This window comes from Lissotriton vulgaris, unplaced genomic scaffold (assembly GCF_964263255.1).
Source record: "Lissotriton vulgaris unplaced genomic scaffold, aLisVul1.2 SCAFFOLD_2230, whole genome shotgun sequence".
Classification (NCBI taxonomy): Eukaryota; Metazoa; Chordata; class Amphibia; order Caudata; family Salamandridae; genus Lissotriton; species Lissotriton vulgaris.
Genome location: NW_028252320.1, coordinates 68,864 through 96,091, shown reverse-complemented (window position 1 = coordinate 96,091; position 27,228 = coordinate 68,864). Strand labels below are relative to the sequence as shown.

Below are 27,228 nucleotides of genomic sequence, written 5' to 3'. Positions count from 1 at the left end.
CCTGAGGGTGAGGGCAAAAATGGAGAGCCAGATAGAGACCCGTCTCGGCACCTATTTTCTAGAACTGCCATTGTTGAGCACCGGCAGGACCCGGCACACTTAAACTCTGATCTTAAGACTTAATATTTTATAGTGACCTCTTATGTGCAGATGTATGGCAGCTGGATTAGGAGGAAACCAGAGGAAGTGCTCAATAACCCCATATTGACTCACACAGCTCCTCCTGGAGGCGGAGTTAGGTTATTCCGCCTCTTGGTGTCTAGAGAAGAAGTTCGTCATTTGAGTTCCTTCTCCTTGTGAGACACCAAAGTGTAAAGATTCCCTTCTGCACATTTAGAAGAAGCAAGAATCACCCTACCCCAGTCTTGTCCTCATTGCTTGTGTATTTCTAAGTATACAACACACTACGGCAGGCGCAGTGCGTCCATTAGGGCGTGGGGGCGTGGGGGCGTAGCCCCCCGCCCGCAGCCGCCCGCAGCTCCGACGTTTCTGAACTTAAGAAAACTGAATAGTTTACTTAAGTTCAAAGACCGACACCGAGGGAGAACTGACAATGCATGCCAGCCAGCATGACGTCAGACCGCCCACCCCCTGGGCGGTCTGGCGTCATGTTGACTGACATGCATTGTCAGACATGCGGGCAGCAGGCAGCAGCACAACACAAGTGCGCATGAGTGGGGACGGAGGGAGAATTTTCGCACCGTGCCCACTCATGCGCACTTGTGTTTTAACTTGTTAGCGCATGCCCATTAGGAGCCCCTCGGTCTCCTAAAGGGCGTGCTGCGGGCGAGGATTAACTGTGCCCTGGCGCTGCAGATTGGCTTAGGGGTTGCCACTCAGTGCTGCTGTTCCTGTTCCGGTTCCTGTTGGAAGATGAGGCGCCAACGCGGACCAGGAGCAGACCCCTCCCCCCCCCGCCACCCCCCCTCGCGAGTACTGCATTGATTTGTCAGTTTGTTAAAGAAGATGAAGATAAGGCGTGTAACCACTGTTCAGGAGACCGCTTCCAGGCACCGAGGGAAGATCAGTGCTTAGTTGAGTCTGTGTGTGAGAGACTACAGGCCTCAACACTCACTGTCACTCCCACATGTTATTGAGGCTTTTGGATACAACGCAAGGGTGGGCAAAGGGACTAAAGTGATGAGCTGAAGAAAAAGGCCAGATACCAAGGACCAGGAAAAAGTGGCTGAATGCCAGCACGATCCCACTTTCCTTTGCAGTGTAGGGTGTTGCAGTGACGAACAGCCTACAATAACACCAGTGTCTGTTGGGGGGGGCTGCTTGCATTCTTGGGTCTGTGCTGAGCACCCCCAGCTGCTCAGAGGCCCCAGCTGATGTGGTATTATGTACTGTAGTCTGTCACAAGGCAATGTCGGGCCTAGACAGACTGAAAGACATGAAACCTATTGAGTGCAGTGCATTGAAGGGTGAGTGATGTCTGTGTGAGTGCAGGGTGAGCAGTGTGCCTGTGTGAGTCCAGGGTGAGTGATGTCTGTGTTAGGACCCGGATCCCCCAGAATAGCCTCGCCTCCCCCTAGCTGACAAACAATCCCACAATTGAATCACCAAAGATTTGAGTAGGTTTTAAAACGGCCATGTTTATTCTCAACATTTCATAAACATGACAAAAGCAAAGTAACATGCATAGTTAAAATTCACAAAACACTTTTAATATTGACCTTCATGAATGCAAAATATTATCATCGCCCCCAGTACCAAGGGGGCCCTCTGGCTCGCATCTCGCAACTGAGCCTCCCGCGCAAGGTGCAGCGCACCTGCGCCCAAGAGAGGTGGGCCCCAACCTCTGATCCTTGGCTGCCATTTCCAGGGCCCACCCCCCCGACCACCAGCCTGCCCAGGGACCCAGGAGGCTCGTAATCTGTCGTCCTAGCCTCCCCAGCCGGTGGTCACTTCTTCCCAGCGGAGACCTTACCGTCTCAACCCTCAGTGCTGGCCTAGGGAGTACGCAAGGCGGACTCCCGTCCATTGTGTTAGACAATGTCACTGATCGCAGGTCTCTTTACCGCAAGCCCCCCCATCTAACTCCTAAGCAAAGGGACGGGTGGGTGGGAATTCAAAACTGGAGTCTAGGAGAGGGGGGGGATTGGAAGCATTCGGCGAGCTCGTCCAGCTGGAGTGGCAGAGGGAGAAGAGACCGAGGCCACGGGGACTTGACCCTAAATAGGCCAAAGGTCTCCGCCCCCTGCCACACCGGAAATACATCCTAGCTGACCCGGAAGTAATTGGCGGCCGGGCGCCTATTGGGCGAATCGGCCGCCATAGACAATGTGCTAAGGGCGCGCTTCGTTAGACTTGCGCTTGGCATAGGACCCGGATCCCCCAGAATAGCCCTGCCTCCCCCTAGCTGACAAACAATCCCACAATTGAATCACCAAAGATTTGAGTGGGTTTAAAAACGGCCATGTTTATTCTCAACATTTCATAAAGATGACAAAAGCAAAGTAACATGCATAGTGTGAGTGATGTCTGTGACAGTGCAGGGTCGGTGATGTCTGTGTGAGCGCAGGGTGAGCAGTGTGCCTGTGTGAGTCCAGAGTGAGTGATGTGGATGGGTGAATGCTGGCTTAGTGATTTGTCAGGGAAAGGTGTGTAATGGGTCTATGAGTGCAGGGTGACTGTGCCTATGCAAATGCAGGGAGAGAGATGTATCTGTGCAAGTGCAAAGAGTCTTGTCTGGCTACTCCCAGAGATGTATTGGCCAAGATACCTCTTTCTCAAATGTGCTTAAGAATGCACCATTTGCCCACTCTTTTTTCAAAATGTTCTCGTGGGAGAACCCCCGAATCCCCCATAGGTGGTTGGGCCTCGCTCGCTACGCGCACTCGTCACAGTGCAGTATTTACGGCTCACCACTTTCAAATGTCACCAGCCGCCCCTGCACTACGGTCGTTCATTCAAGCACTCGTCACCCCATTACCAGCTCGCGCTGCACTACACCCTTTGAACGTTACAAGTCACCAGGCGCAGTAGCTCCTATTCCCGGCTTGTCCTTTGCTACCCCTGGCAGTACCTTTGCCACCCCTCGTTGCAGAGGACATGGAAAGAAGAACGAGTAACCCGGGCTTTGGGAGTTCTGTTAGCTCTCTGCACTTCCCTCTCCGCGGTCCCCTGCAGCCCATCCATCAACAGCAAACAAGAGCCGTAAAGAGGCGAATTGTGGAACAAAAATGCCCCCCCCTACTCTTAATATCATTTCAGATCACACACACAAATCTTCACACCCCCACAAGCACTCTCAGTTCAAGGCTCTGGAGAGCCGGCCTGACAGCAGTGGGTGCCGGCCAAGAAGCACGCCTCTGGTGACGCACCCCTCCAGGTGCGGGTGAAGGGCTCATCCTTTGAAAGAGTCAGACCACGCTATACTGCGAAAGAGGCACGTGAGCGCCCTCGAATGAGACAAAATAACTACTCTTTGCAAAAAACAAAACCATTACGTATTGATTCTCTATAGGGGGACAAAAGATGAACCTGATATTGTCATCGAACAAAGAGTCTGTGATGTCATTTCCACTACCCCTGGCATATTATTTTCGTAAACAAACATATATGACTGAAACCGCACTTTCTCACCCTATCGCTTTGTGTGACCTTGGCCCACCAGAGTGAGGTGGACAAGGCCCAGCAATGTAGAACTTGGCTTCATAGTCACTAATGCAAAAAAGTAAACCACCCCTTCCCATCAAGTCGGGTTGTACACTACATGATAAGGGTACAGGGGGCTAGCTACACTCCTGGGCCCCAAGGCCACTGCACGTGCGGCGTTATTGAAACCTACATGGCATGGGTCTTGGCCCATTACTTTGATGCTTTGGCACATTGCTTTGCAATCTTAGGTCAGTCATGTGTGATCTTGGGCGTCAGGAGTACAAGGATCAGTGCTATGCTTCCGGCCAAAGATAGAGACCATAAACGTATGAAGCTGGGTCCAGGAGACCGGGGCACAGACACCCCACTCGGGTGGTGTGCGAAGGGGCGACGTGTTGTACTGACACCATCCTTGGACACTGGTGGCAGAAGCTGATGTTCAACGTCAGTTCTTTCCAGCCTTCTCTCTCTTAACAAGGTCACAACACTCAGCCTCTGTAAAGTCCTAAAGACCCCCCACCCCACATAAGTGACTTTAATTTACTTGTATATTTACCTAATGGCTAGTTAGTGACCCTCCCAAGATGTGCACAGTCTGCCGGTTTAAATGGGCATGACAGGCTCGTCCATGCTCAGTCCAACGCTGACCATTTGGGAGTTGTGGACCTTGGCCCAACCTCAAGGGAGGCCGTGGGCGGGGCACACTCACCCCCCTGTGGTTGTCTTAGGTTAGAAGTGACTGCATTGGGCCACCCCATTCATTGAGACACATGCCTGCGCTTGGCCAGCAATGTGAAGTGAGAAGTGACTGCCCTAATAAAAGCTCGCTCCCCCGCTGCCTGCGGCTGGAACCCTGCCACCTTCTCTTCCGCAAAAAACTGAAAACTCTCCTTTTCCCCAAATAGCACCTTTCCTCCCTTGGTCACTACAAGTTTTTATAGCGCGGGGATGCCTCCGGGTCACCGGGCGCTCTACAAATCGTTAAATAAATAAATAAAATAATATATGTAAAAAACCTATGAAAGGAATTTGAATATAAAACGTCATGTTATCAGTATGTCTGTAGCGTACATCTACCGTTAGTACACAGGTCTGTCTGAAATGCATTTCCACGCGACTACTTGTCAAGGGATGATGTGTTTCCAGGTCGCGTGTTGCGGTCCATTGCTGAATGTGAATGCTTATGTACATGCGCTGCATATACCGAGACATTATGCTATCAAAATACAGGGCATTGTCTTGTATTTTTATCACAGCATCAGGCATATATAGTTTGACAACAGTAACACTACTTTCACCCTTCACTGCACATTCATTCATTGTGCCTCTGTAGCCTGCTTTGTGTGTATATAGAAGTGGGAAGTAAATTTGAAAAGGTTACTCAGGGGCGAGAGTCACACCTGAGCGTCATGCTTGTCTGACTCCAGTGGCCTGTCACACAGTTATACCTTCCTGTTTTCTGTTAAAAAATAACTTTTGGTTGAAAAGCCTACCGTTTCTCCCGTGTGAACTACTGGACATTGAGCTGTACATGTGATAGCACGACCATAATATTATGTTTTTTTCACTCTGCTGACTTTATTACCTATGCCCTCATCAGCCCATGGGGATGTTTGGGTACAGCATGTTCCATAAACAAGTCCCTATGACACTATTTCAGAGCAATGCCTGCCTAGAAAGGTCTAAATTAAAAGCATGAGGAGCTCGACGATCATTAAGGCCTGGGAAGATAGGCCTCCGTCTATGACTGGGAAAGCAGACCTCGGTCAAGGCCTGGAGAGCAGGACCACAGTTCAAGGCCTGGAGAGCAGCGCCACAGTTCCAGACCTGGAGAACAGGCCCACAGTTCAAGCCTGGAGAGCAGGACCACAGTTCAAGCCTGGAGAGCAGGACCACAGTTCAAGGTCTGGAGAGCAGGACCACAGTTCAAGGCCTGGAGAGCAGGACCACAGTTCAAGCCTGGAGAGCAGGACCACAGTTCAAGCCTGGAGAGCAGGACCACAGTTCAAGCCTGGAGAGCAGGACCACAGTTCAAGGTCTGGAGAGCAGCGCCACAGTTCAAGGCCCGGAGAGCAGGACCACAGTTCAAGCCTGGAGAGCAGGACCACAGTTCAAGGTCTGGAGAGCAGCGCCACAGTTCAAGGCCTGGAGAGCAGGACCACAGTTAGAGGCCTGGAGAGCAGGACCACAGTTCAAGGCCTGGAGAGCAGGACCACAGTTCAAGCCTGGAGAGCAGGACCACAGTTCAAGGCCTGGAGAGCAGGCCCACAGTCAAGGCCCGGAGAGCAGGACCACAGTTCAAGCCTGGAGAGCAGGACCACAGTTCAAGGCCTGGAGAGCAGGCCCACAGTCAAGGCCCGGAGAGCAGGACCACAGTTCAAGCCTGGAGAGCAGGACCACAGTTCAAGGCCTGGAGAGCAGGCCCACAGTCAAGGCCTGGAGAGCAGGGCCACAGTTCAAGGCCTGGAGAGCAGCGCCACAGTTCAAGCCTGGAGAGCAGCGCCACAGTTCAAGCCTGGAGAGCAGGACCACAGTTCAAGGCCTGGAGAGCAGGGCCACAGTTCAAGCCTGGAGAGCAGGACCACAGTTCAAGGTCTGGAGAGCAGGGCCACAGTTCAAGGCCTGGAGAGCAGCGCCACAGTTCAAGGTCTGGAGATCAGCGCCACAGTTCAAGGCCTGGAGAGCAGGGCCAAAGTTCAAGGCCTGGAGAGCAGCACCACAGGTCATGGCCTGGAGAGCAGCGCCACAGTTCAAGGCCTGGAGAGCAGCGCCACAGTTCAAGGCCTGGAGAGCAGGGCCACAGTTCAAGCCTGGAGAGCAGGACCACAGTTCAAGGCCTGGAGAACAGGGCCACAGTTCAAGCCTGGAGAGCAGCGCCACAGTTCAAGGCATGGAGAGCAGGACCACAGTTCAAGGTCTGGGGAGCAGCGCCACAGTTCAAGGCCTGGAGAACAGGACCACAGTTCAAGCCTGGAGAGCAGCGCCACAGTTCAAGGCCTGGAGAGCAGCGCCACAGTTCAAGGCCTGGTGAGCAGGACCACAGTTCAAGGCCTGGTGAGCAGGATCACAGTTCAAGGCCTGGTGAGCAGGACCACAGTTCAAGGCCTGGAGAGCAGCGCCACAGTTCAAGGCCTGGAGAGCAGCGCCACAGTTCAAGCCTGGAGAGCAGCGCCACAGTTCAAGGTCTGGAGAGCAGGACCACAGTTCAAGGTCTGGAGAGCAGCGCCACAGTTCAAGGCCTGGTGAGCAGGACCACAGTTCAAGGTCTAGAGAGCAGCGCCACAGTTCAAGGCCTGGAGAGCAGGGCCACAGTTCAAGGCCTGGAGAGCAGGGCCACAGTTCAAGCCTGGAGAGCAGCGCCACAGTTCAAGGTCTGGAGAGCAGCGCCACAGTTCAAGGCCTGGAGAGCAGGACCACAGTTCAAGGCCTGGAGAGCAGGGCCACAGTTCAAGGCCTGGAGAGCAGGGCCACAGTTCAAGCCTGGAGAGCAGGGCCACAGTTCAAGCCTGGAGAGCAGCGCCACAGTTCAAGGCCTGGAGAACAGGCCCACAGTTCAAGGCCTGGAGAGCAGGGCCACAGTTCAAGGCCTGGAGAGCAGGACCACAGTTCAAGGTCTGGAGAGCAGGACCACAGTTCAAGGTCTGGAGAGCAGGACCACAGTTCAAGGCCTGGAGAGCAGGACCACAGTTCAAGGTCTGGAGAGCAGCACCACAGTTCAAGGTCTGGAGAGCAGGACCACAGTTCAAGGTCTGGAGAGCAGCGCCACAGTTCAAGGTCTGGAGAGCAGCGCCACAGTTCAAGGTCTGGAGAGCAGCGCCACAGTTCAAGGTCTGGAGAGCAGGACCACAGTTCAAGGTCTGGAGAGCAGCGCCACAGTTCAAGGTCTGGAGAGCAGCGCTACAGTTCAAGGTCTGGAGAGCAGGGCCACAGTTCAAGGCCTGGAGAGCAAGACCACAGTTCAAGGTCTGGAGAGCAGGATCACAGTTCAAGGTCTGGAGAGCAGGACCACAGTTCAAGGTCTGGAGAGCAGCGCCACAGTTCAAGGTCTGGAGAGCAGTGCCACAGTTCAAGGTCTGGAGAGCAGGACCACAGTTCAAGGCCTGGAGAGCAGGACCACAGTTCAAGGTCTGGAGAGCAGGACCACAGTTCAAGGTCTGGAGAGCAGGACCACAGTTCAAGGTCTGGAGAGCAGGACCACAGTTCAAGGCCTGGAGAGCAGGACCACAGTTCAAGGTCTGGAGAGCAGCACCACAGTTCAAGGCCTGGAGAGCAGGGCCACAGTTCAAGGTCTGGAGAGCAGCGCCACAGTTCGAGGTCTGGAGAGCAGCGCCACAGTTCGAGGCCTGGAGAGCAGGGCCACAGTTCAAGGCCTGGAGAGCAGGACCACAGTGCAAGGCCTGGAGAGCAGGACCACAGTGCAAGGCCTGGAGAGCAGGACCACAGTGCAAGGCCTGGAGAGCAGGACCACAGTGCAAGGTCTGGAGAGCAGCGCCACAGTTCAAGGCATGGAGAGCAGCGCCACAGTTAAAGGCATGGAGAGCAGGACCACAGTTCAAGGTCTGGAGAGCAGCGCCACAGTTCAAGCCTGGAGAGCAGGGCCACAGTTCAAGGCATGGAGAGCAGCGCCACAGTTCAAGGTCTGGAGAGCAGGACCACACTTCAAGGTCTGGAGAGCAGCGCCACAGTTCAAGGTCTGGAGAGCAGCGCCACAGTTCAAGGCCTGGAGAGCAGCGCCACAGTTCAAGGTCTGGAGAGCAGCGCCACAGTTCAAGGCCTGGTGAGCAGGACCACAGTTCAAGGTCTGGAGAGTGCACCTTGGTGCATGGTTTGGTTTCTACTTCCTCATTTCAAGGACTGTGGAGTGATGCCTCAGTTCAGGACCTGGAAATTTGGAAGTTAGTCCTGAGAGGCTAGGTTCCAAGCAAGCTCTGGTAGCTAGCCCTCGGTTTAGGCCTGCATAGCGTGGGCAGGTAGTTCTTGATTTCGACCTAGACCTAGCTCCTGTGCAGTTATGTCATAGGGAGGAATCAGAGTCTGCGTAAAGATTAACTAATCATCATGGTGGCCTGTTAGAATCCTAGGCCCACAAAATCCAAGGCCACCAGGAGATGAGACCTTCGCCATTCTAACAGTGTCTACAGCCATTATGCTAACAGTGTGCACACTCAGACTTCATCAGATGCCTCTCCCAGACCGGCAAATTCCCCTCCCAGCCCTCAAGAGGAAGAAAGAATTGGCAGAGATACAAATGGAGATTAATAGGCACACTCCCTTTCATTTCCCTATGAAAAAGATAAGAAGAGAGGAAATGAGAGAGAAGCCTTAGGAATAGAATAAACTTCCACAAACAGGTGTGTCTCACTGGCACTGGGTATTTTGACCTCTGACAGGAAAGATGTATCTATGTTTGAGGAGGACTGCTCTTCGGTCTAAGATAGGTCATACCATAGCCCACATCAAATCTAGCATCACTTGGAATATACTTCCAGATCTTAAGATCCGACCAAACTTGGCTGTGTCGCGGCTCATTAAAAAGAGTCCCATTCCCTTAACCCAAGGGAAGAAGGGTTTATCTTAAGGTGAAGAAAGGGGTCATGAAATTACATCACGCCCCATTTGATCTTTGATGACATCACAGCGTTGATCTCCTGTCCCACTCTTAATCCCTCAACAGTTGCCTATTATCTGCTGACGGTTCAGGTGAAGGATAAGAAATGCTACAGAAATGACCTAGAGTTGCTTCATGTTCTGTAGCTGTTTTCATGGCCCCTGAGATTCGTGGTAGCAAGAGCAGTGTCAGGGCTATAATATAAGAAGACAGCAAAAGTAGCTGCTACCGCTCAATACCAACAATTGAATGTGCCGGGTGGAATGGTGGAGGAGTGTGGGGTTTGTGGGAGGGTGAGCTAGCATTGGTTCCGTTCAGTCTCAGCAGAAGGCTGCAGCTGCTGCCTAGATAAGATGTAAAACACATGCACAGTTAACAATTCCAAAGTGATTTTCTTTTCTTTCAACTTTTCAAACTGATTGCATTTGAAACAAAACATTTTAAACTGCTCCTTAGATTGTATTTTTTTAGGATTTCCATCTTCCAAGGCCATCTAATATTGCACATTTATAAAAAGAAAAAGACAGGGAGCCAGTCCTTCTCAGACCCGTCTTCAGGATACTTTAAGACTCAACAGCGGAGGAGAAAGGTGGAAGAGAGAGAAGGTGAGATGGCAAGAGAACAGAGTATAAAGGAAGCAGAGGAACCAAGGAGAACCAGGGAAAAGAGAGAGTGGGAGAAGGAAAGAGGATTACACAGTCCAGGAAATGAGGGGTGGGAATGAGGGGAACAAGGAAAAGGAAAGGAACCGAGGATGGGAGGACAAAATGGAAGGAAGAAGCCAGAACTGAGAACGAGGAGGAAGAAGACGAGAGCAATAGTAACAAGCATTGGCATAGCCAATTGGTCTCGCCTTTGGGAACTTATAAGTGTTTAGTCAAAGGCGAGACCTATTGGCTATGCCAATGCTTGTTTTTTTACTGTCGCCATCTGGAGCAAGTAACAACGCCCCTTAATGTTTAGGTGTCTGTGAAATCTGCACCATTGGAAATCGCTAAATCCTTGAATGCCGCAAAAGTGCCTTGAAACCGGAAGACGCGTTTCAACGATCTAGGGGAGAAAAGAAATGTACTTTCAACCCCGACATCAAGAAAACTGAAGCTTTTTTTATTCCTGCCCAGTAATGAACGAACTTCCCAAAGAGTGGGGGCGTAACTTGGGGCTGAGCTCAGAAAGACATGTTCCACAAACATCTTTTTAGACGTTATGGCTGTGTCCAGCGCCTTAAAGACTCTTTAAAGCATAAAATAATACAAACAATGAATACGCACCTTAAATACAAAACTTGCAAAAGAAATCACCTACCACAAGTATAAACAACAAAGTACGTGCATATTTTGTATCTTATTATATAGTGCCTTGTGGCGATTCGACGCTTTGTGTGCGAGACAGGAGACCTGTACTTTACTTTCTGAGGCTGTTGCCTTTCACTTTTCTGTGGAGAGCAGCAATAAATAAATAGTGCATTGATGTTTATTTAAAATACACCGGGACAGAATATCTTTAAGTGCAGTTTTGGCGATAGTTATCGTAAGACCAGCAGTAGTTTTACAACCTAAAATTTGCATCAGTGACGTCATACACCTGAATTACGGTCCATAATTCATGGTAATCACATCTCTATTGTTAATTATGAAACGGGAACTTTACACATTTGATTTTGCATACTTTACTTTTCAGCTAACTAGCTCATTTATTCACAGCAGAAAACGAACTTTGAATGCTAAAAATAGACTACGCCTTTTCATCACCTCCTTTTGATCAGCACTGTACTCGAAAAATAAATTTAAAAAATCAACATTCAGAGCAAACAGACTCATTTAACCAAAAACTGTCTGGAGCAGCTAAAACCTGCAGACAACACAATTTTGATAAAACAGCCAAAAAGTCACCTTTCCGAAAACCTCATGTAACTTGCAATAACCAAAATATCACTTTACTTACAAGAACAACAAGCGCAGCCCCGCGGCAGCGAAAATTAAAGTGGCGCGATAATTACCAACAGATGGCGCCGCTGCTTGCTCCTGCAAGGTAAACGCCAAACGTGCACAAGTGGCAATACAAACCAATGCAAAACATGCACGCATTCAACCAAAAGTGCTGAGCGATTGCAAAAGGTCCCTTCCTAAGCAAAAACGGAAAGCAGAGAGTTACCAGGTCTCACGAAAACGGTTTGCAATCTTGGCCTTAAAGTTGCTAAGTAGCTGTGTCCAGGGAGTTGTAGTGTTGGTTCAGTTTAATTGAGCCAATTGAGTAGATGCAAAAGAAAAATCATTCAGTAGTCCAGGACTAGATAATTTGTGCACTGATGGCACAGAATCATGTGGTAAAACGAAAGAACAGTGAGGGGTGGAAATACTATCGGGCAGATTTACAAGCCCCTTGCATCATCTTTACAACACTGTTGCGTCTCTTCTGTGATGCAGCTGCGTCGTAACCCATGCGCCTCTATGCAACAGATTTAAAATGTGACGCATCTAGTGAGATGCGTCACGTTTAAAGCCCTGCGCTAAATTATACCTACGACAGGTATAATGTAAGCAGGGTGGGCGTTCCATCATAAGGAAGCCCCGTTAAAAGTGACGCAGTGAAATCTACATGATTTCACTGAGTCACTTTTACGTCCATGCTGCGTCAAAACCATACGCCTGCTTGTGGCAGGAGTAAGGAGTGACGCAGCATTGCAAGTATAGGATGCCCCTGAGCAGTGCTGGAGTTGCGTCGCGCTTGCGACATGACTTGAGCACTTCATCACCTATACGTTGACAGATGCGTCACGCATCTGTCTCTCCTTACGCCATGGTGCGCCGCATTGTAAACAAAAAACAACAAAAATCCATGACATAGGCTTGTAAAAATACTCAAAATAGAGCAGACATAATCAAAGTATTATTAGAAAAATCACAAACTATCTAAGGTCAGCCCCAAGTGCTCTCCCATCCTCAGCCCAGATACCGCTCCTATGCGCCTCACCTGTTCTGTTTCCCCATCTCTTTCTGTTTTGCCTTAGTATAATAATGGGGCCTGTGACAGCAGCTGAACTGCCTTCTCACCACCCAGTCCACAAATAGAAGAGTCTAACCACCGTTGATTTGATCTGGGTCTTATCACGAGAACTTCTCTTCATAACAGAAACCTGGCTCAGCAACAACGCCTGCCCAACCTGTCATGACGCCGTCCTCCCAGAACATGGTACCATCTAAAGCAACCACCTCAAAAAGACAAGGGTTGGCTACAGTTGCTTAAAAAAAACAATGGACACACAAATATTGAAAATTTGTACCTTCGCTGAATGTGAATCTATACTGGTTAGACATTTTCCCACTCCTACTTTTTCTTGCTTAGTCCTTCTGAAATAAAGATCACCTCCAAGTGACAGGAGTTTCAAGCATGACTTAACTGATGTAATAGAGACCACATTAAACCACAGCAATGTACGTACCTTAGAGGACATTTACATTCTTGACCATCTGGGTTTAAAAAAAAGTCCTTAAACAACTATGAACTTGTACTAGGATCAACACCTACAGAAGGACACACCTGAATGTAATCTTACCATCCATGTACATACTACTGTTGCAATAAAATCCCCCATAATCTACAGCGACCACCAGGTTATCTCTTTCAACATTAACCTCTACGCCAAATACAGCTAAACTGAGATGACCCAGAAAAATATTAGTTACAGACAATGGAAAAAAGTACGCGTCAGAAATTGGATTCATACCTCACCCAATTATCTTACAGAGTTCAAATAGCCATGTTCTACAACTGGCTCACCAATGGCGTGAGCAAATAGATACCATGGAAGACTTTCACAGCAGCTTAACAAAGAACAAAGCCCAATGTAATAAAGACAAAAATAAAGAAACTGAAAAAAATATTTGGGGGCATTACAACGTAAATGGGGAAAGTCAAATGACAAGAAGTGTAAAATCGTTCTACTAAGCCATAACAGGGCATATAAACCAATATTCAAAACAGCAAATAAAAAAAGACTACACTACCCAACACGAATAGTCAATGCAGAATGCCCCTCAAAAGAATTACCCAGAATACCTTCAAAGTTAAGCAACCCAGAATGCACCACAGGGTGATATCACATATTATATCTTTTTGGGATTCAACCTCCAATGAGCTGATCACTAAAATAAAGACACAAGAAGACTACCTCAGAAATAAACCAATAAAAAGTTAAGACAAAAAAAGAAGCTCAACTGGGAGGTGAAAAAAATTATACTACCTTTGAAGACACAACTATATAAGCTACTCAAGTGAACAATAGTCTCTGTACTATTGGATCAGCGTTCTATTATTCGGAATATGTCTCACTTGAGAAAATAGTAAGGGTTAAACATGAGTTTCGGAAAATCTGTACCAGAAGGCACATATGATAAGAGTGTTGAGAAGAACGTGGAGGAGAACAGCACTTTGGATAAATTATGTGTCTATGTCTAGTCGCAAGAACTCTCAAGCAATCCCAGTATTTGAATGGAGGACCAAAGAACAGATTTGGCTCCTCCATTCATCCATAAGTGGGGGATGTGTCCTGTTCTAAACTGTTCTAAACTGAAGGCCACCTTACAGAAAAGATGAATTCATGTTATTAGTTGCTCCAATAACAATGGACTATGAAAGGAGGAACATGTCCACGGTCTAGCTAGGGACAGCAGATGAGGGTAATAACTAATGTTCTACCTTACCCTGCTGTCAGTGAATACTGAAGTACTAGATGCAAAGGCTGCAGCTGCAGTTGTTCAAGGAAACTCCCAACACTGCAGACTAATTGGTCGCCCCTCATTCTTCCAGACCACTTCTACAAAACTCTCAGACTAGTCAGGCATACACCCCTCAGTCACCCGGCCAGTCTCATTCACATATTTGATATGTTGTGTCAGGGCCCCGCGCACTCCCCAAGGCAGTCTCCTCTTCGATCACCCGTTTTTATGGGCAATGTTTCATTGCACCAACCACAGCAAGGACGCCCAAGCCACGATTGACATCAAGGGGATTCATTTGTGGCTTGGGAGTGACCTCCCTCCTTGATTCACATTTACACCTCAGACTGGGCATAGCATGACGGCAGCCAGGCATTCTTTCAATGTGTAATTAGGACCTTTACATAATGTGTGTGAACTCTGCATAGCAGTTATCGTGGAATTACACTTATTGAGGACGAGGAGCCAGGGGATGCAAGTAAACTTACATTTCTCCAAAGGGCTAAGGTGGGATGTGAGATTCAAGGGCTCTAGAGCAGGGTCTCCAACCTTTTTTGTAACAAGACCTACTTATATTTATTGAAAATCATCCAGCGCTACTAATATCTTTAGTGTTGTAATAGTAGCCATATCGGGCACAATTACAGTGGTGGCCACCCCATGCACAATTGCCAGTACGGATCACTTTATTGAATCAGTCAGGGTTTTTTGCAGTAGTGTAAAAAAAGGCGTCTATCAGTTTTGAATGCCTGTACATGGGTTATACATCACAGCCCCAGCTGCAATGCCCTTGGCTACCGAGTAATATGTTTCCCCTCTGCCACATGACTAATCACTCGTGTGTCAGCTTTAAATATATTTTGCAAATTCAACCCTTTTTCTCAAAACATAAGCTTCTGAAAAAAGTTTTGAAAATACATTTTTATCTTGAGTACATGTTTTTCTGTTTTTGTGTACATATAATAATTAAACCATGCAAAAGCTTCTGATTTAGTAAGCTGTGCGGCACACTAGAGACCTATTTACAGCTAGCTGGAGAGCTACCTGTAGTTCACGGGCTAGTTCTTAAAGAAGCCTGTTCTAGGAACCAATACTTAGAAACATTGTAGGAAAATTCACTTTAAGGTGTAAAACACGGATATCTATCCTATTTTTATTGTAACTACAGAACACAACACAGCTTGCTGCAGACAAGATGTGCCTCTCTGCTATCACCACAAACAGCCTAGGAACACTTTTTTAAATTAACTACGCCTCTTCCCCTATTAGAATGTGCATCCCTAACGCGAAACACACTTTTACAACAATAGCCCTTCTCAAGAACTTGCAGTCCTGTTTTCACAATTGAATAAAATGGATTGCTAACAAACAAAAAAGGTATGTAGTAAAGCCTTACAATTGTGGGACCACCTGGATCCATGACATAGGCCCACGGAATAAGATTTGTTGCTACCCGTCTCTTTTTTAGGTCGAGCCTGGTCAGCGCATTCGCTGTTCTGTGAGGCATGGTGTATTCAGGTATGGACTTGAAGCTCTTCCCATTTCCCGCCTATCTTTTCAATTGGCTGCTGTTACTGTCCATTCTAAGTTATTACTTTTCATTAGTGAATAGGCTTATTAGTCCCTCCTTGGTACCCCCTGGTCTCCTTTTGTAACATCTCTTGAGGACTGGCCCTCTCACTTGTGGTGTTACTCCATTTGTGATAATTACAGCCTCAAGCACTATTTTCTTAAATGGTTTTCTTCTACCAGCAAAAGGAGGCAGGAGAAAACCATTTAAGGAAATAGTGCTTGAGGTTGTAATGTATTTGCAGCCCGGACTACTGCATGCCTTTTTTCCTGTTTAGTCCTTTGCATGCAATGACGGCACTCGCGGTTTAGCTTTAAACATCTTAGGCTAAAGCGTGGTGCTGCGATTGCTTCATAAGAAAGGAAATAGAAAAGCATTTTTTTTACTATTTTTTTTATTTTTAAAGCAATCACGGCAGCGTGCTTTAGCTGAAGATGTTTACAGCCAAAGCCCGGTGCCGGGATTGTACCTAAAGTAAATGTACAAAATGTAAAACGTGTAGCAGTCGTTTTTTTTTTTTTTTAGAAAAGATTGAGTGAAGTTGAAGAGAAGCTGTATTATGCAGGGGTGGGTGTGGGTGTGGGTCTGGTCTGGGGCAACTCCCAGCCGAACCCTTGCTGAGGCAGAGATGCCTGTGTTGTGCCAGAGGCTAATTACTCCTCTCGCAGGTTCAGAGACACGCTTGCCATAAGTGGATGAGAAGCTGCGTGACCCAGCTGGTGTTTTGTCAAGACAGAGGATCACCCAGCTCTTCAGGACAGGAGCTGTGTGTCCTGCCTCATCATGGCCTTTCTATCAGTCCCAGATGTGGCAGCACTGTCTAATCCCACGTTTCTTGTGTTATTCACCATGTTTCCAGTTTAGAGTGCACAAGTACCCATTTCAGTGTAATTTGTTTGTTAATATAAACTACTTTGTGTGCCCTGCAGCATCCTCTACAGAGAGGATTGTACATTTCTTGTTCTGGAATCCACTGCTAATCTCGGGACAATATTGCATTGTCAACAATCTGCTCTGCTCTGTTGTGTCACCAAACAATTCACAGTTGTCTTGTGTTCGAACAACCTCTTGTGCACAGAGCTCTGAGACCTTGTGTGGAATTTGCGTTATCTAGAACAATAATTAGCAAAGACAGTCGCAGCATCACTGGGCCTTCAAGAGTCATCATATGCAGGAGCCCTCCCCTTTAGCTCATAGAAGTACTGGTCGTCTGCTGGCCACTTCAGAGCACTGCAAGGGGATAGGAGAGGGCTGTATAGACCAAGCCTCGTGATCTGCACAAGTGGCTTGTAGTTTTGCCCGGATGCTGGGAATTTTTGTACCAATATTTGGACCCTTCAAGTGGTAGAAAAATAAGACAATTTTATTTTTAGCTGCTTTATCAGTGCAAATTTGGATTTGTACCTGATTGTCACTGCAAGTATCGCTGTAAAATGTTGTCAACACCAGTACACAATAGTTAATTATACATGATTTGGCACTTGACCTGGTTCCCAATAGAGCTCCAACACAGTGCCCCTCTACCTGAGACGTAAATGCGATTTTCCGTATCCGTGCAACACTTGTGGTAGGCTGTGACACGCACGGCTTCCACCTTGTAGCCAACACAAAGTGCACAGAAACAGATAGGAACTATTCGACAGTATTTCTAAGGTGCCTACATTGCTCAGTTAATTAATACTTGTCGCTGACGTCTCGTGTGTATGGATCACGCTGGCAAAACCAATTAATCCTTCCCAGTTCGGTTAATTTGAGTATTACTAGATTGGATACATAATGCTTAGAAAGGGCAGAAGCGGTATAAATCGATTTGGAACTAAGATTGACATGTATACGAGTCAAGTTGAACTGATGTTGCAATAGGTTTACTTTCAGTAATGCGAGACCTTTTGCATTGCAAATGCTTGTTAGGAATGAGCTGTCGGTTTATAAAATGTCTACAGTTTACTTGCGTGCAAAGAAAAACCTTGACTGCAACGGTTATTCACGCCATTCCAACTGATAACCCACCTTGGGCTATGTGTGTGGGTAACCTCAAGCAGCACAGCTGTACATAAATACACAGGGACGGTTTATGACGTCGTTGACTACCACCCAATCCCTTCCAACAGCTCGGTCCCGCCCTTGGCGAAGTCATGGGAACCGGACACATCAGTCTCCCCGGCGAAGAGCTAACTGTGTCACATGGAGTTTCCCTTATGTTGCAAGTAGTGACGGGAACAATCGATAAACACGTGGGCAGGAAATTGCGCTCACAGGACGATGACCATATTAATTTAAGTCACGAGGTGCGTGCTATATAATACAGGGATTGGTACTCGCCAGTGCGACCATGTGGAAGCTAACCTATCACGCGTTTTGCCACTGTTGATGTCTGGGTGGGGGCCATGTTGGGGTCAGGCGGGCGGATCTATGACTGTTCCGTGTTGATCCAGAGGGGGCTCGGCATGGGAGTGCCGTGTGACGTAACCCCATAGACTGAGTTTTTAAAACCGCTTGGCTGTGTAATTTGTCTGGTATTGTGAGGTCGCGCTCTTGCCCCTCGTGCTTGCTGTCTCTAACGCGTGCTGGTGATTTCGGAAGCTTGTGCTCTTTGCAGTTGGTGGTCTGCCCTGTGACAGTCCTGTGTCTCGCGCTACGGTGATGGCCCCGCATCCACACAGCCCCCGGAGGAATGAACACGAGGAGCCCGGGGAGGAGGTGCGCTCGAGGAGCGGGTGAGGATTAAAGTCGAGAGGGGAACATGAGCAGGGATATAGAGGGGGAGATTTAACCCCTGGGGGTGAGCCCTCAGGGGGTTAGAGTGGAGACTAACAAAATGTATTTCCCCCATTGACTTGTGTTGAATGAAAGCTCATACTAGGCTCGAGACTGCTAGATTTAAGTAGTTTTTGGCTTCAAAATTCTGGAGTCTATCTCCCGTGGGATTCGGGTCTCTAGAGGTAACCGAGCCAAAAAATTAAAACGGAGCCGAGCCAAGCACCTGACGAGAATCTTAGAGTCCATGCACGACTAAGCCCTGAAAATGTTTGCTATGTAATTCATATAACAATCACCTCGTAAATCATGATGACGTTTTCTTCAAAATGGAAAAAATAGGTTTAATTAAGAGGTGGAAGACCTGACATTATTAGTACGTCGCGTAGTACTGCACTGAGAATCACTTATTAAAAGTAACAGTTTTTAAACACAAACCATTAGTGAACAAAGAATGCACGATAGCTGCCATGTAAATCATGTATGTGTCCGAGATTACTATAAAGCAACATTTTAGTGTATTCACTCAAGCACAATATATTTTTGTACAACTGATGCTATGAAGACACATGTTTGAAAGTGTGTACTGACGAAAATGAACAGAAGAGAGTTTTGGTGAAATAAAGTATTTGCTTAAAATCACAGTTTGAGCAGGGAAGCCCTGATTTATGCTAGTTCTTGGTTTTATTTCGTACAAATCAACCCGTAAATGGGTATCTATTTATATTTCTTTATCTTTTTTTTCACCTTTTTCTGTTATTTGTATATAGTGGGAACTGGAGGGAAGTACTGGAATGCTTGACCTACGCCAGTTGGTTTACACAAGGTCCTTATTTATGTGGATGGAAAGATTAAGCTATTTGTTCAGAATCACTGGATGCTGAGCAAATGCCGAGATTTAAACCTGATTCACGAGTTCCAAAGACGACAGCTCAGGCCACAATGCCACATCCAAGCTATAGAGTGGGAGGCAGGCAGAAGCCACATGAAAGCTTGGCTCGTTATGGGATCGAGATTCCAACAGGACCTTGAGCTGAACCAGAGTCAGGCTTCAGGCTCGAGCCTGGTTTGAGCTTTCAGTGGCTCGCCCAGCTCTAGTCTTTTGGCATGTTTACTTGTGTGGATTTCGTGTGGCAGCAGAACGGCATGTGTAGGCTTAGGGTGGAGAGTTCTAGTAGAAGCTGAAATGAAAAGTGCAGAGAGGCTGAATACTGTGCGGAGATGTACAAAAAGAGAGCAGACCAGAAACAGACTGTGGTGAGAGTTTTTGGTAGAGACGGGCGAGCCAACAAATGGACAGGGGGAGCCGAGCGAAGGGTCTGGCTGGGCTTTAAGAGCCTGTGCAGGAGCTGAACAATGAAAATCCTTTGGCATTTAAATCGTGCAACAGACCTATGTAAAACTATGAGTACAAACTCATCAGAATTAGAAAAGTGTTTTTCCTTAATCTGTGGAAGCGTTTGACCTTAATACATCGGATTTTCATGCAGCTCACATCCTGTACTCACAACTTTCAAGGTACTCTCATGTGAGATAATGAAGAATAGGAGGCATTTGAAATAAAATATTTTTACCTACAGTTTGGTGAACTGGAAACTGGGATTGATCACAAGTGTTGTATCTTACCCATGCCACCCCCCTGCACCCCTGCGCATGGTACCTTCCTTTCCCCTGCGCGTGAACCTTCCCTGAGTTCTCCCCTTCCCATTGGTTCCCTGACATTCCATTCCTTCCCCAGCTGATAACGTTATCACCAACTGTCATCATTGATGTTCCGTTTACCTACGCACCACCACTGTGTGGGGCTGTTATAATAAATCTAACTTCACTCTACTTCAGCGTTCAGACTACTTTGTAACAACAAGCTTTTTATTTTCACTTTATACAGTGTAGCCACTATTGGGTATCTTTTTCGCTCATTTGTTGTACATCAAAGTTTAATGCTTTTTCTTTATTTCTTGGCATGTGAAGTTAGAGCATGGGTGGGTGGCAGTGGCTACTGGAAAGCTTGGCTCGCTTTGAGCCAAAAGGATTTCGAGCTGAGGAAAACATCTGCCTTGAGCCTTCAGTTATTTGACCACTTCTTTTTAGGTTGAGCCTGGATGGCTCTTCGAGGCATTCTTTGAGGTATGGCATAGAAGTTCCGCCCATCTTTTCAATTGGCTCCTGTTACTGTCCTTGCTAAATCTTTGTTCTTCTTTTGTGAAATAGGCTTAAAAGTCCCTCCTAGGTACCGCCTTGTCTGCATTTGTAACCTCCCATAACAACTGGACTTTTTACGTGTTTTGTTATACGGTATGCTTTATAAGTCGTTAAGCACTATTTTCTTTAATGATTTCACTTTAATGTTGGTGGCACCCTTTCCTTTAGACGCTGCTCACTGTAACCTGAATACAGGAGCAGCATCTAAAGAAAGGGGCATGGCCACCATTAGACGTCTCACATTTGGGAGAGTTTGAGCCATTGGCATTAAAAATAACAATGCCTTTTATGTATGCGTTGCTTTTAAAATACATAAATAAAAGGCAATGTCATTTACAATGCCAATAGTTTAAACACTCGCAAATGTGGGACGTATAGCATTGAAAATGCTTGTTTTTTTACCCAGGTGGGTGAAGTCGATGGCAAGTGATGGGAGAGGTGGAGGGTGAGTAAAGTGTATATGAGGAGGTTGGAAAGAGAGGGCGTCTGTTGACGCAAGTGTGTATGTTTGTGTTATTGGGTAGAGGCTGGAGCGTGTGTAAATGTGTTGAGACTGGAGTGTCAGTGTGTGTAGAGGAAGGAGTATGATAAAGTGTGGAAAGCTTGAGGGAGAGGGAGTGTGTAGAGGTCAAGTGAGGAAGTGTAGATAAGGATGAGATATCTAGAGGGGAGGCTAAGGAGAGGATATTGACCCTTAGGGGGGGGGAGTGATGGGTAAATATTTGCTCAGTAGAGAGTGTGTGTGTGTGTGTTTGAAGGCTATAGAGGGAAACGATGGGTGGGGTGATTAAAAAAAACGTGTGAGACTGAAAATAGTGTCTAACACTGCTTTTACATGTAGAGGTTTACGCGTGTAGAGGGTTGTGTGGGATAGTGTGTGTATGTAGCGATGTGTGTGTGTGTAGAGGCCGGATTGTGAAAGGGAGGTTGTAGTGTGAAGAAAACAAATGGGAGAGTATGAGCAGGGCTATTGAGGCCGTGGGGGAGACTGTGTGTATGTGGAGGCCATTGGAGAGACTGAAATTAAGGTGTGGAGGCAGAGTAAATGGATTTGTGCGAGTGTGGAGGCTGTGAGAGGTGGTGTAGATGTGGGTGTTCATGATATGAACAATGGAGAGCTCTGGGGGTGAAGCTGAAGATGGTGCACGTTTTTCACAGTGCTTCTCGGTGGATCTTAAAGGTTTTCTGACTGTGCCCATCCAGTCCTTGACCTCTGTGTAGAGCATGCAGAGCCATGGTTACTTACCTACTAATTGAAATTATCATTTCATGTAAAGTGTGTGAAGGAACATCACAACTATTGAAATATTGACAGTACCTAGAAAAGAGAGAAAGATTTAGCCCAAGGAAATGCATGTGGAAGGAAGTGATGGAGATGACGTGCAAGACATTTAGATGGAAGATTACACAAAGAGGTGGGAAGAAAAGGGCAAACGTGTCTTTACAGAAGTGGTGTGGACAGGAGTGGTTGAGACACTCCGTATACTGCTACCACTTCCACAGACCACAGTAGTGTTTAATTCACAGTCTCATCTTTTCACACCTCTTCACGGCCTTCCCAGGTCCGGCATCCTTGAGCTAGGCTTGGAAGACGAGCTGAAGGGGGAGAATTAGGAGCTGCCACCGACTAAAAGCAAATGTAGACTGAAGAGAGCGCTGTGGTAGGGGGAGAGAAAGAAGGCCGAAGCTGGAGTGAGCAGAGACTGAAGAGTGGAGCTTTAAGAAATGGAGTGAGGTGGAAGATGGAGCCAATACGGGAGCTGAGTAGAGAGTGGAGGTAGAAGATGGAGAGAGCAGGCAGTGAGAGTGGAGGTAGAAGGGAAGGGAGCGAGTGTTGTTAGTTCAGCTTCCTAAGGTTACCGCCATCAAGTGAGATAAGGAGCTGGGTTGAAGGGAAGTGGGGCTCTACCGAGACAGTCTGTACTGATAGCAACTCTGCAGGTCTGTTGATCAATCAGTAATGGACTGTTGGCAAGTTCACAAAACACTTACTTACTTCATTGAGATCTGGTGTTCTGATACCAGCCTCATAATGTGCTGTAGCGTGATCTCTGGACGCCATGGTCTTGGCTTAGATCACATTGTACCAAGGTTCAAAGCAAGAAACGTCACCTTTGTATTTGCGGACTCCTTGCACGGTGCCAGTTAGTAACCTTTCCAGTTCATTCCTTTTTCGGCTGTCAAGAAGTGAGCAAGTGCTGGGACTCTAGGTCAGAGGGGAGTGTAGGATACTTGAGGAGAGGGCGGGGAGGTGTCCATTAATTCTAGATGAGCATGGCAAAAGCTGACCAGTTGACCACATGTCGAAATAAAGTTACACTTTGTTGTAACGTTTCAAAAGCCAACGATCTGCCATGTGGTTTCAGCGGATTAACAGGGTAGCAATGGGTAACGTCTACTTCCTCATTGTTTTCAGCTCATACCTCCTGCCTCACTGAAAGGCACTTCCCTGCTATCTGGCTCCAATACAAGTAATTGTACAGTGGTGTTCATATGGCCCGAACCTCATAGGCCTGTGGCTATGCAACTGGTTGAGGCAGTGTCGATAATCTGCCCATGTTTGGAAGTTCTCAATTTGTGTTACTTGGGAATTATGTTCTATTTTACGCAGCCTATTTATGCTTTAACATAGTACAGTTTATTTCTTCAAGTGCCACTTCAAAGAGTCGAGTTTTGGTGAGAGAATTTAAATTTTATGTGTATATATATATATATATATATATATATATATATATATATATATATAATCTCAGTTTCCACTCGTCTCAGGAAGTAAAGCAAGCCACTCAGGAATGGTGCTTCATTAATGAAGTTTATTTGAAGACAGGAGAAATGGTGGAAAACCGTCACATTTTGTTTTCAAATAAGCTTCTCAATGAAGCATAAATCCGGAGGGGCTTGCATTACATTCTATCACGAGTGGAAAGTGAGGGTGTGTGTGTGTGTGTGTGTGTGTGTATGTGTGTGTATATATATATATATATATATATATATATATATATATATATATATGGATGGTCAGTAGTTTGTAGTTATGGTTCAGATGCTCTTTCGATTAAAAGCAATTATTTGATTTGTCTAGAAGTTTTGAACCCGTTCACAATTCAATTTTACACCAAAAACCACAAGTGTTTTTCCAGTTTATCTCCTATAGAGAATATTTCTCACACTTACAGCCTGAACCACTAAAAATGTAGAACAAACTTGCCATGTATGTAGAACTTTACTAAGAAAGTGTGCTGTCATTAGTTTGGTCATTGCATAATGGGGTAACCCACAAAGCCGAAGGACCTGGGTACAATGCGATGCATACAACAAAATGGTCTTAATGGACTCCTAGGATAAACTAACTTAATTAACATATCCTGATTCAACACTGATAATCATAGACCACCAATCCACAGGAAAGGGGTAAATATTTTTTCTGAAAAGGGAAGAGCACGCAGAAATTACATTACACAAAGAAAAATAATTAGGTGCAAGTATTTCAAATAATAATGAAAATTAACAGTATATATACATTACTTGCATACAATGGTTGCTACATTAAGTGCAAGAAGATTCTCAGAGAAAGTGCTTGTGCGTAAGTTATTGAAGAAAAAGGGAGAAAACCACAGTTTAAACAATTCAATTTGAGCCTGTCTGTTCATCATATCAAAGCGCTAGATTCTCTTCAATTAAATATAGGTAATGGCTTGAATCAATCTTGCCTCTATGTGGAAAATATATTCAATACATGCTGAAAAAAGTAGAAATGGTCGACGTTTTGACCCAGAACTGGGGAATGGGCAGTTAGAACCTTAGATGCTGGTCTTCATCAGGACAGGGTGATCGATAGAAAGGGGGGCAACCTAAGAAGGAGAGGGAGTGTAAATATAATTAAAATCATAATAGTAAAGATGTATGTAAAGTTGGTACGGACTCTTTCCCTAATGTGGAAAAGCTCACCTGGAGTCCTGCTCAATCTGGTGAGGGAGATAACTGATGGATCCTGTTGGCAGTGAAGGCCAACTGGCACCTCATTTGTAGGGGAAGCACTGTCCTCTGAAGATTGGCCCTAGTTTATCCTAGGTGCCCATTAGGACCATTTTGTTGTATATATGTCATTAGCTTGGTGTAAATCCATTTGGGAGTTTAGAAATATTTGCATCTAAAAAAAAGTTGCTGAGTGAGTTTTAAAGGATTCATACTTCTGTACATTTCTACTGTATTCGGACTAGTGAATAATGTATGGGAGCCCTGGTATTAAAAAAATAAAATTATCTAATTGTACAAGGGAACCTTTTCTCCCATGTCTCTTTCCAGTCAGTGCTACTAGAGTTGGTACCGTGGATCAAAGAGATCTGATTGGCAGAAGCAACGGAAAAAAGTCTTGTTCCATAGCCATTACATGTCTATGGGCACAGTCATCTTGTCCTGCATTTTTTAAATGGCCTTTAGGGCTCAGTTTAGTCCCCTGGCCCGAAGTAGGGGGCCATAAAGGACCCACACATTAGTGGAAATTTAAAAAAAGAAAAAAAGGGTGTTGCAGGATTCAAGTGCCTTATTTCAGCAGAAGGCAGTAGGCATTTGACGCCCACTTTAAATTGGGCACAAGCCAGGCCCTCTGCCCAACCCACTGCTGCACAGGGTCCAAAGGTCATGCACAGCCGGTATTGCCTCCCGGAGTAGGTTGGGCACAAGTCCTGGCTGCAGGCAAGTACTGTGACTTGTGCTCTGCGCTTTGGGGGTTTGTCCACCTGCGGTTGGTTGAGTGCTGGGCCTGGCTTTGCCCAGAACTCCCTGCCACCGAAGGCAGTGTGCAGCGGTATTGAGACAAAGTAAGAAAATTGTTAAAAAAAAAAAAAAGTCACTGGAAAAACCTACAGTTAAACGCTGAGTTATGGTTCTGGCTCAAACATGTAAACCTACTGAATTTCTCCAGTTGTGGTTATTATCATACACTACACCCTGCTGGATCGAAACACGATTAGTTATCAGGAGAGCAACATTGCGGACGGAGTAAGTTGTAGCATGTGTGTGTGTGTTGATAACCTTAACTGGCAAATTTTCTTGGTTTTAGGCATTTGTGCCAGAGCTATAACTCAGCTAACTGTGGGTTTTTCAGTGCGTTTATTTTTATTTACTTTATTAACAAACCTGCTGCTCACGGTCTTTGGCAGCAGTGGACTGCTGGGTTGGGTTAAGCGCAGGACCTTAACTGTTGACAGTCCTTGTGCTAACCCTAGTGATCAACCCCTGCTGCGCATAGCCTTTGACTGTGTGCAACAGTGGTGATCAGAGGGACTTGCCTGTGCCCGAGCCCAACCCTTGTTTATCATATTTATTTTAGTTATGGACAAATACATTCAAAAAGAAATCTTGACATAGATAGAAATAACAGGGTTACAGATTAGTCGCATTATGGGACAGAAAGCGATAGTGTTTGCTTTTGAGGTTAGACGTTTTACAGATCATGAAGGAAGGTGATGCCATATAGAAATTTTTCCGAGTGCAGCTGGTGTGAGTGCTTGAAGCCCCCACCTTGTTAGTGTACTTCAAACTACACAACTCTTGAACAGTCTCATCTGCCGCAGAAATAAGTGGAGAAAGATAAAATCATGGCACTTTGTAGTACAAGCTTGGCCCCTTTGATTGGTTTCTATAATTAGATGTGTTTACCGAAAAACATCTGCACATGATGGAAGACCCTTTCCTAATAGCCCTCTGGGGTTGCAGCAGTATTCAATGAGGGGCGTAGTGACCTCCCCTATGTAGCATTTTAAACGGCAGCTGCCTTTGGGCTCCATAACTGTACCAAACTAAAACATTAATTATTAGCTCATGGGTCGCTTCTTTCTGTGCACAAAATGCTCATAAAATACACTGTTACGAATACCAAGACAGAATGGTATGGGCCATGGGCTGACAAATGGAAAAGGAAGCAAAGAACAAGAAGTGATGAAAATCGAGAGAAATAGAACATTTTATAAAGAGGCTAACTCGTTGGTTCCGAAATTGTTTAGAACTACAACCCACTTTTTAGAAGAACAAACTCTTGTGACCCAACTACCTTTTATGGGAAGAGTCAGGGCGATGTTTGAATGTAACTAAAGCATTGTGTGATAGAGCACTTATTCCATTGAACTGGCCTTTAAATTTGGACAAACTTACAGTTTGACTGACTTTATAGCACACAACGGATAATGTGTGGAAATCAGATTTCTGTGAATATTTATCATTTGTACATCACCAAGTAAGTTTCTTGATTTGTTTTGATCCTATAAAAAATCTGTTTCCAGCACACTTCAGAAATACAAAAAAGTGCATCAGTTTTGCTTTCCTGACTGTTGGATGCACACACTTCATTTACAGGTATTTACAGTTTTATGTGTTTCGCAAAAAAACTAAAATCCGACATTGTTACATAATTCTCTTTAAAACCTGCTTTCACTTAGCAGTCAGAGAAAGAAAAGTAAACCCCAATCTAAAAACGCAGCCCAAGGTTTTGCCTCTGTCTTCGAATCACCAGCAATTATGACAAGTTAAACACAAAATTTAAAGGCATCTTTATTTATTGCTTGACCCATCAAAAATTAGCTCGCCGACCCACAGTATGGTAAACACGGAGCTAGATAGAAAGGAAAGAACAAAACCAGGAATTTAGGTTGAAAGGATTGAATCGATCGCGAGGAAAGAAGGAAGGAAAGATGAAGGGGAGAAATTAAGGAGGGGCAAAAGATTGCATGGATGAAAGTTTGAAAAGGCTGAAAGAAGAGTGGAAGGGA

The 27,228-nt window shown here is 46.1% G+C and overlaps 1 protein-coding gene across 3 annotated transcripts in view; it reads left to right on the top strand.

The window, feature by feature from the left end:
* LOC147662590 (purine nucleoside phosphorylase-like) overlaps positions 1 to 27,228 on the top strand; it is a 65,544-nt gene that overhangs the window by 22,767 nt on the left and 15,549 nt on the right. Inside the window, exon 1 of one of the 3 annotated variants that reach the window (XM_086951057.1) lies at positions 17,808 to 18,219. The exons of 1 other annotated variant lie outside the window; for it this stretch is intronic. In XM_086951057.1, the coding sequence (XP_086807183.1) occupies positions 18,146 to 18,219 (74 nt within the window). In that variant the 5' untranslated portion in view covers positions 17,808 to 18,145. Of the gene's footprint in view, positions 1 to 17,807; positions 18,220 to 27,228 lie in introns of those variants that run through there. One more of the 3 variants, XM_086951059.1, reaches the window with a different exon arrangement.